Source organism: Limulus polyphemus, unplaced genomic scaffold (assembly GCF_000517525.1).
Source record: "Limulus polyphemus unplaced genomic scaffold, Limulus_polyphemus-2.1.2 Scaffold1021, whole genome shotgun sequence".
NCBI classification, from domain to species: domain Eukaryota; kingdom Metazoa; phylum Arthropoda; class Merostomata; order Xiphosura; family Limulidae; genus Limulus; species Limulus polyphemus.
The window spans coordinates 164190-174838 of NW_013666631.1; the positions used below are offsets into that span (position 1 = coordinate 164190).

At 33.4% G+C, this 10649-nt stretch overlaps 1 protein-coding gene across 1 annotated transcript in view; it reads right to left on the reverse strand.

Annotated features, from left to right (window-relative positions):
- Positions 1-10649, reverse strand: part of LOC106461739 (bromodomain-containing protein 3-like) — a 79170-nt gene that overhangs the window by 32910 nt on the left and 35611 nt on the right. The window contains 3 exon segments of the mRNA XM_022388763.1: positions 4087-4176; positions 4296-4487; positions 7668-8059. Of these exon segments, the coding sequence (XP_022244471.1) occupies positions 4087-4176; positions 4296-4487; positions 7668-8059 (674 nt within the window).

Here is a 10649-nt window from a genome sequence, read left to right on the forward strand (position 1 = left end):
TATGTGGCTGGTACGGCTCCAACCAACACTCGATCCCTGGGAACTGACAACAAGCAGACAGAAGGAAGGAGGGTACCTCAGCTAGAAGGGAAAACTGCAATATATATGGTGGAGTGCTACATCCAACACCTGGTGGCATCTAGAACTATACATTGGGTCAGCAGTAGGAAGGGCATCATGCCATCTACACTGGCAGAATGCCACCACCCTACTCTCAACTGAGTGGTATTGTGCACACACAGGAGGATAGGCCTCCATGGTCCACCACCCCAGTCATTAGAAACTGGTAAGTGGCAAGTACACTCCTACTCCATTAGAAGGAGGAGGAAAATAATGTGTTGGAGAGGCCAGAGGACCACAGCACTGGAGACAGTAAAATGGGTGACTGGGATACCCTATTTTGAAAAGCAATCATGTTGACGAAGTGCATCATCCAACACCTGGCAGCATCTGAAATTGTATATCAGGTCCATGGTAAGACGAGCATCAAATGCCACAGAACATCAGAGATGGGCAGTGATCCCTGTTTACTATATTTAAGTTAATCCATAAATGTACAGTCTGGGATGAACGTATTTAAAAAGCAAAAAAACTGTAAGGTATACCTACAAATGGTCCAGCTGAGCAGTCTATCTCAAAAGTGGGAATAATATGACGATAATAATAATAAAGGAATGATCAGGAAAGAGTAGAAAGTAGGAACTATGAAACAAAACAAGGGGAATATCAATTGCAGACACAACAGAATGATGACATCTGCACGCCAACAAGAGCAGGAACAGGGACTTCAAAGAAAGGTGGTTTAATGAACACGAAGAAAAGGTTCAAAAGGAGGATGGGGAAAAGCATTGAGGACCCCATTGAGGAGCCAATCAGGAAGTGAAGCAGGGCGAGAAGGAGGGGAAAACAAAGGAATGAAACAACATGGAAAAGACTGGCAACTGGAAAACACAAGCAAATTTGGTAAATTGAAAGGTGGCAGAGAATGCTGCCCTATAGCCAACAACAGAAGGAACCAAAAGGCCCTATTCAAAAACACAAGGTGAAAAGGACGGTATCCGTAGTAGGATGAGAAGGACTATAATCCCTGTGGACAGACCAAAAACAGTATGTGTACCACTTACATTGGTAAACTGCCGTGGAGGAAGGATGAACAGGAAGGGAAATAAAGGAAGCTACACGCGAAAGTCCAGTCCTTCTGGCGAGGGAAGGGACAAAAGCCACGCGAATATGGACAGAGAACGCATGCCAGAGTAGAGCTGATGGAGGAGTGTCAAAGATAAAGGAAGAGAAAAGGGAATGTGGCACCAAAAACCAATGCTGCAGTGGAAACCATGCATGAGGCAGCCACTATGGAACCAGCAGCAGAACACTACACGCAGTGGTCTGTAGTACGGCAAAAACATGTTGGAGGAGAGAAATAGGAGCAAGAAGTTCCAAGAGATTTATATGGAGAGAGAACATGGAAAGAGACCATCTCCCCAAAACCTCATGAGTGTCAAGATATGCCCCCTCAACCAGAAATAGAAGCATCCATAAAAGTTGACATTCTGGAAGAGGAACACACTCACTAGTATTATTCCAATCCAACCACTAGTCAAAGTTCATCTGTATGGGAAGAGGAATGTTAAGAGGGCATCTAAGTGATCCCTAACAAGGCTCCAATGGTCTCTCAAAACCAGAGATGTTCCATAACTCTCGACTGAAGTGGAGCAGGTTGGGTCCAATGGAGGAGGGAGTTGAAAAACACCCCAACATGAACCAAATATTGTGTGGGTGTAAGAAAAAACTTACACTACGTGAGACTGACACGCATATCAGGAGGGGGAGGCTGTCCAAATCCAATTCTTCCCAATCACTAAAACCCTGAGAAGGTATGAAAGGACAGTCATCAATGTGTTCTAAGTGTTGTAGAAATAGGTCAACTGTTGACAGACCTAGAACCTGTATGGGCTGAGAATCGTGGTTCCAACCCATTGAGTATTGTCAGTAATTTCACTGCAGCAATAACAGCAGTGGTAGTCGTAACCACCTGAAACTGTGTGTGTGTGTGTGTGTGTGTGTGTATAACTCTTAGAAACTGAAAGAGGAGAGAAGATAAATGAAAGAATTTGTAAGTCTCCACAAAAGAGAACAAAAATGGTAAATGACAATATTAATGAAGTAGAAAAATTAAGTCAAACTTCTTAATAAATTAATCAAATCATAAATGAAAACACATCTTTTTCATAAGACTGCCAATCGAGAAGTGGTTAACAACCGCAAGATTAGAGAGGGTGCTAGTTACAACAGGGGTAGTATCACACTCCTATTGGTGGATAGTTGCTGCATAATCATTTGCATGTTAGTATGCAGATATCTCATGTTAACATATGTGAAGGTAAGTGGGAGTATCAAGACTAGTAGCAAACGAAAATTTGCACCAAAAGAAGGCAGTATAAGTCGAAAAAGCTTTTTGTGAGAGGAGGTAAGATACATATTGGTAAAAATAACCTTACTTAACATTTCCATTTTATACGTTTATTAATAAGGTTCTATCATTCAACATATTTACTTTTTTTGAAAAATGCATTGACAAAAAAAGTCAATTACTCAGTTTCAGTTCTCATTGCTTTATTTCACTTTTGTAGCTGTTATTGTTCTTTGCTTCTATGGTTTTATCAAGGAGATTTGAAGATGTGTTTGTTAGTTTATGAATTTTGTGCAAAGCTACTCAAGGTCTATCTGTGCTAGCCTTCTCTAATTTTGAAGTGATAGACTAGAAGGAATACAGCTAGGTAACATCACCAACCATCAATGCTTAGCTACTCTTTATCAATGAATAGTGGGATTGACCATCACATTATAATGCCCCCAGAGTTGAAAGGGTGAGCATGTTCAAGAATGGGATTTGAACCAATGACCCTCAGATTGCACGTCAAGTGCCCTAACCACCAGTGTGAAATTCTTTAATAGTTTTCTATAATTCTTATAAAAGTCTTACAGTACTTTGCATAAAAAAACAGTACATAGCATGTTGCAAATGTAATGATAAAAGAGTAAAACTACTCTAATCCTATCATCACTGGTGAACATATTCAAGTGTCAAGTGCACAACTGCATATCATATTTCAAAACTCAAGCAAAAATGTTTATAAAAACTATAAAATGCAAAACCAAAAATTTGTATGTACCCCCCCCCCCAAAAAAAAGAACCTCCCTACCAATTTGGTGAAGATCCCTCACACCTTGGGAAGTGGTACCATGGATGTACCAACAGACAGTACTATTATATTTATATAGATTCACATCACTGTTGAGTAAATAAAGTGGTTTGAAAAGTAATTTGTGGCTTCTTGATATACTGGCTATCCAAATTTCTTGTAGAAGTAAACAAAGGAATCTAATAGGAAATTCAGAAGACTTGAGAACCAATCACAAATGAGAATTTTTTCTTCCACAAAATGTTTTTGTGTTAAATTATATATGTTTGAAATAATGAAATTTTATTCTAAGACATGACATCAGGTAAGCTAAGGTTTAGTGAATACAGTAAGGAAGGCAAACTATGTGAATATCTCAAATCCTTATATATTGAATATTACTGTTAAGTTTACTGTATTCATTGAACAAATGCACAAGTAAAGCAAATTATTATTGATTTAAAAAACTTTATTTATCACATATAATTTGATCTCAACCAAAAATATTGTTGTCAAAATTCTAAATATCAAGCCTGATAAAGGGAACAGTGAGGTACTAGGTCATTGACAAATTTTTGTCAGTCTGTACCATTTCTGATGACTTATAATTGGAAGTGGCAACTGTTCCAAACAGCAAAATAAAGTATCAAATTAAATAAGTTAATGAATATCAGATTGACTGAAATTGACTGGATATATATATAATGAAATTATTGCAAAAATTTTCCAAATCCCAATACCTTAAAAAAATTATAAAGATATAAAAATAAAATACACAAGTTTTTAAGGCTAAAACTAGATTATATTTAGCAACTTTGTATTAAGTTTAATGAATGTGAATAAGTATTTCCACTGTGAGATGGAAAATAACCTCCAGTCCACAAAGGGTTAAGTTGACAAATACCTCATGCTTTTTGAGAAAGAGATCCTTCAAAATATTGGTACAATACTTCATCTGTTCTGACTGTTTCCCTTTCTTTGTCTTAATGTTAGACTGCAAAAATAAAGATAAATAAAAATTAATTTATTTTTAAGTCACCATTATTAAGTCTCTCAGAAAAGTAAAGCAACAATAACATAATGCTGATATAAAAAATAATAATCTTAACTTACATCAACTTGTCCAACTGAAAGTTCTTTTGATGGCTTTTTAACTGGCCTTCCACTTTCTCTTCTTGCTGACATTTTAGGAGGTTTTAAATCAGGAAGAGGTTGGTAGTTGGATATGTCATTAACATCACTTGTCACTGGTGTACTGGTCATTGGAGTTGTAGTATCTGCTTTCCTTTTTATTCCTTTTTTTGCCTATTAGAAAAAGAAGTGTACTAAAAGTGAAAACTGTAGAACAGGAAAAATTTTTGCCATCAAATATTACAAATGCCTTATAAGTCCATAAAACATACATGTTAATCTTAGCTTGCAAGTCAAAAATCCTTGTGTCCCACTGACAATAATTAAACACTGATATTAATTTTTTAACTATATTACAGCAGAGCAGTGTGTTAAGTTACCTCTGTGTGTGTGTGTAGCATGCGGATGAAGGCTGACATAAGAATATCAAAAATTGTCCTTCAATCTGGTTTTCCCAATATAATCAACACTCTCAACACAGGCTCTGTCAATTTGACCAACCAAAGTCATAATTCTTAGTGAAATATTTGTAATAAAATAAAATAAAGATTCTTCCATGAATATGTTGAGTATTGGTTTTGAAAAGTTTGTGTGCAAAGTAATTTTTATGTCAAAATTAAAAATTCTTTTCCTCATCTCAAAAATCTCAAATTTCCTTCGTGTAATCACTAAAAACATTTTAGGCACTTTTATAATAATAAATAAAGAATAAATACAAAAAACAAGAAATAAAGAACTTACCCGAATCTTTTTTTTTCTTGCTGTTGATGACACTTAACCCAACTTTTTTTTTTATACTAATGGTGGTAATGCACTAAATAATTTATATTTAATTTAATAATGCACCAAAGAACATAGACTAATAACATGCAAAAAGTAGACAATTTCCCCTAACTATCACAATTTCTCCAGCTTTCTATTTATGCAATAAGACCCATTACAAATTCATACAAGCTACTCATTATCTTTCCTGTGGGAACGAAGCTTGTACTAACAATGAAATTGACAATTCTACATTCAGAAAACAATGTAATATAATAAGTCATTTGGCATTCTGTTGGTTACAGATAACATAGAATTACTCATAAGAGACAGCTATTAACAAATCCTGACAGAGAGGATGTGACAGGTGGGTGTAACAAAAGCAGTCCGATTTTCAATTTGATGGCTCTGTAACCAAAAAAAATTGAAGGCTATAAAAATTATGGTTGTTTGAGCAATGGTAATTTTATAGTGAGTAATTTACTTTTAATTTTGTACATACTGGAAGGGTGGTGGATAAAATAGAGAAGAGGAGGTGCCTAGAGAAAATGTGTCCTAGGGGAAATTAAGGATTTATTAAAATATTGCCAAATAAAATTAAGAACTTAAAACATATGTACTAATTAAATATGGATTATTAGCTAAAATTTTATGCTATATTAATTGGTATAACATAAACAAAACATTGATTAATAAAATTTTGAATGTATGTCACTAAAACCTCATGAGACATGCACAGTAAAAGATGCCCGTCAGGATAGGATTAAACCGTGCATTGGCTTTACTTGTCATTTAATTATTTAGTCCAAGATCTTCCTTGTTTTTGTGTCATTAATAACTTTAATTTCACACACAATTTTGGCTACTTTTTTCTGATGCTCAAAATGACAGTGGTTAAACTATGGTTAATTTCATGTCAAAGAGTTTTATACTAGAACAATTTTTCAGGTTCAAGTTCTATACTAAAAAAAAAGAGGCATAATAATTTCTTAGTTTATATTAAATAGGGCAAGTGTGCAGCCTTTCCCTAAATTTCATGAATGTGCTATCTTTGTTGATGAAGTAACCTATCCTATGCACCCTCATCCAACATCATTCATTATCTGCCAATATTTCTATTCACTTATAAAAAAAAATTAAATTGAGTTAGGCCCATTTTTGAGCCTAATATGTATACAAAAAGTTTTGAAAAAAAAAGTTAAATATCTGAAGATTTATTTTGAATTTACTATTTTTATTCACTACATTATGAAACATGGAACTGAAAAAAAGACATTTTTCACTGAATGATTACAATTACTCACCATACTATTTTCATGCAAGTAAAAAAACAATCATTTGCTATATTTGAGTACGAAGGAATGAAGTATGACTGTCACTAGAGAAGTGGCAAAGAAACACATATGAGAATTACCCAAACGTGCCCCAGATAGAGTGGAAATGGCACATCCAACCATAGTTAGGAGATCAACTCTAGCACCAAACTGTAGGAACTTGGAAAGGAACATCCCATCCCTGGTAAGAGGAGGTCCTCAACCAGCTGAAACGAGACATGCCCATGATGTAGAATGGCTAGGGTGCATCAGACCATAATCAGAAGATCAATATGGGCCAGATGAAGGAGGTCCTCTACCAGCTGAAACGAGACATGCCCATGATGTAGAATGGCTAGGGTGCATCAGACCAAAATCAGAAAATCAATATGGGCCAGATGAAGGAGGTCCTCTACCATTCATCTAAGACTCAGGAACCAGAAGGAAAGGAGTATGTACCTTCTGAGAACCCAAGCCCTCGTGTGCATATTCAACACCTGTCACCCCAGGAACTGACATCCAAACAATAGTAAGAATGTGGAATGCAATGTGGAGGTTCAACCTAATCCAAAACTATGCAGCATTGGAAAAAGGGTAACTTATATTTATTTTGCATGTTTTTGTGGTGGTTACAAGATTGGTTGAATCAATTGAGCACATATAGTTATGGTATAAAAAATAATACTCACAATACAGTTTTATTTAAAAAAAAAAGCTTTGAGAGTCATTTAGGAGACTTTAGAGGTTATGCAAAAGAAATTTAAAACTATAAGATGAAAAAAGTATTTTTGACCTTAATATGAAAATTACCTTGCCCTCAGACTAATCAACACTCTGACTCCATGTATTCATGGACAAATCTTTTGGAAATACTTAATTCAAAATCTGATTTTTTTTTGTAAAAAAAAAATACTTGTAATGTTTACTTAAAGCTTGCTAAATTTCATGAAAATACACATACCACATTAACAGTTACAGTATGGATACCTTCATTGTTACCAGGTGATTACAATATCTGTCAGAATGACCAAGTTCATACGGAAATAGTTAAATCAATATTTTACAAGTTGTCTAAATATTACTAAAAGTTAAATGTAACTGAGGTTGAATGAATATGTTCTTTTTTTCTAGGTAAGTAACCAAATTTCTCTCACAAACAAAAATACTGAATTGCAATTGATTTAGCTCAACCACACCATCATATTCATTAAATTCAATATTCTATGATATATTACTCAAAGTTAAAAAGACTAAAATAAAATATAATCTAAAACCACACCTTTGATGGTGTGACAACAGAAGCTGCAGTTGTGTGATGATTAACTCTGCTTGTTAAGGAAGAAACAAGGTCATCTTGTGAAATTGGTGTAGAAGCTACGATCTCAATTATCTCATCTACAGTCCCACGGCGACTGCTATCAGCTATTTTACCATGAGATGGTATTGTCTGTTGCTGAAATGTTGCAGAACAAGAGGTGGGAATACATGGGAGGGTAGATAGTGCCACTGCTGAAACTGGGGGGTTCTGTAGCTCTAGATGATTATACAGATGGACGGAAGGCTGAGTGTTTGGCACACTGGTGACAGGTACAGTAACTGTAGTAGATGTCTCAGTGGCTGTTGTAGGTAATATATTGTTAGTTGTCATCACATTTGTTGTTGGTGAAGGAACTAAAAAAACATATTATAAATAATTAGTTCTTGACATTTATTCACATTCTTATTATCATACATAATACTGTTTCAAAACATATTACTAATAAATCAATTTAAAAGAAAAGGGTTGTTTATAACCGTATTCTTTTTCTTTTTCAAAGTTTAAAATGATCACAAAAAAAAACTGTCTGTTTCAATACATTGAATGCAGAAAACATTATATACTACACAAAGAATGTACTCTAATGAATAATAAACTTTCAAAATGTAAGGCTGAAGATGATATGCACTGCACATTAATTGTTCAAATATTAAAGACAAAGTTACTCAATACTTAAGATCATGTTCCATGTCAAGTTCTGGTACAAAGATTTATGAACAGCATATTCATAAAATCACACAAATTTATTCTTGTAAATACAAGAAATACTGTAAGCACAAAAACAAAAATGGCAAAATGAACGATAATATGATCTCCAACCTGGTATACTAACTCTCTTCTAACCTTCTAACCATTTTGTACTTATTATAGTTTCCATACACTTAATTTTAATGCACCTTGTGATCTTAACAAAATTTAGCAGACATTTAATAAACATTCCAAATCTTTTGTACACAAAAAATCAATTTTTAATGAAGTATTTTTATTAAAGACTTGTTCAGGAATATATACATTATTTCTATATACTAGTTCAAGTTCAAAGTGATTTTCACATTACGATTAAAAATACTTTTCGTTGTCTCTAAAATCTCAATTTTATTTGCATAACCTCCTAAATAAACTTCATACATTTCTTTTCAGTAAACCTTTATACTTTGTTATTTTCTCTACTCTAACTTTATACAACGTAGGTCAATTTGATTGACCTCATAATCACAAAAAAAAAAATTTAATTAATCTAAATTACCCTTTCTTTCTTTCTAGAATGATTTTGAATTGTAATATGAAACTACATTTTTTCATAACAGTATACATCTATTTATACTTAAATATTGTTGTTTTATTGCCCTTTGAATCCTGTCTAACTACTATTCACACCATTATGAGTTGTAAGTCACTTGGCAAACATGCAGATCATGATACTATTGAATTACATCACGCACGAGCGTACCTCATGAAAAAGTTAATTATATTATTAACATTTATTTCATCTAATCTAATCTTAACTAACATAAAATGTTTCCTATTTTTACATTTTAGTTACTTTTATAATAATAAATAAAGCACACACATGAAAAAAAAGAAAGAAATAAAATAGTTGCCTGGGTTTTCTTTTTTTTTTGCTGTTGACTGTCAATGATAATTAACCCTACTTTTTATAATGGTAGTACTGCAATAAATAATATTTTATTTAATCAAATAATGCACCAAAGAACACAGTATAATAATGTACAAAAAGCAAACAATTTCCCATAACTATCAAATTTTTCTGGCTTTCTAACTATGTGACAAAAGCTGCTAAAACTTCATCTGAGCTTGTCAATGTGTTTCACAAGGGAATCAAGCTTGAACTGAAAGTAAAATTGACAATTCTCTTTACAAGAAACAACATTTGTTAGATGAAAATCTTGGCTTTCTATTGTTTATAAGTAATATAGTATTTAACATTAGAGAGAACTATTGACAATTTCTGAAAGAGAGGATGTGACAGGTGGGCATGGCAAGAAGGGTCTGATTGTTTATTTCATGGCTCTGTAACCAAATAAGATTGAAGGCTATGAAAATTATGTTTTGCCTGAGCAATGATGATACTATTAGTAATTTACATTAAATTTAATGCTATTTTCAAGAAACTGAAAAGTAAAAAAATACATAATATCAAAAAATTCAATTCTAAACTGCATTTTTATAACAAATTTGTTAACATACATCAGGAATTATGTTTTTAATCAGACTCAGAATGCTACTCTAACTCATAAATGTAACCTACAGGTATGCTATCCCATTGTAATTATCAAATACTATGATGATCATGACTGAACATGAAAAATATGAATTATGGAGTCTGTGTTGAAAAATGAGAATAGCTGGCTTTGTAGAAGCTTACATGTTGCAAAGCGTACTATCAAGCATGAGGTAGAGAAATTCAGGCCTAAAGAATTCAAAGCCTTTGGAAAGGAAAATAGAGTAATATGTAGTATATATTAAGACATTGAAAGAAAAATTTACACAAACATACACCTATGGAGTACATATTACAATTACTACTACTGCACAATATATATCCATAGACACAGAGACATGCATACAGTTATACTATGGAAGCATTTACAGTAATGCTTTAAACAAAATTACCTACATATCTCAAAGGGGTGAATTGCCAGGAGAAACAAACATTTTTTTAAGCTTGGCCTATATAGCTAGAAATAATAATGGTTGGAGATGGCTTGAATGGGTAATGAAGAAAAACTTTAAAACAAGTTTAACATAACAGCAAATGTACAACGTTTCGACAAGGTTTTGTCCTCATCAGGTACAAGTAATTTACGCTGACACGGATATATATATATATATATACAGTATTGAACAAAGAAGTCACATCGCCCGGAACCGCGTAAATTCAAAACAAACAAACAATAATTCATAAACTGTCTATGTCTGTAG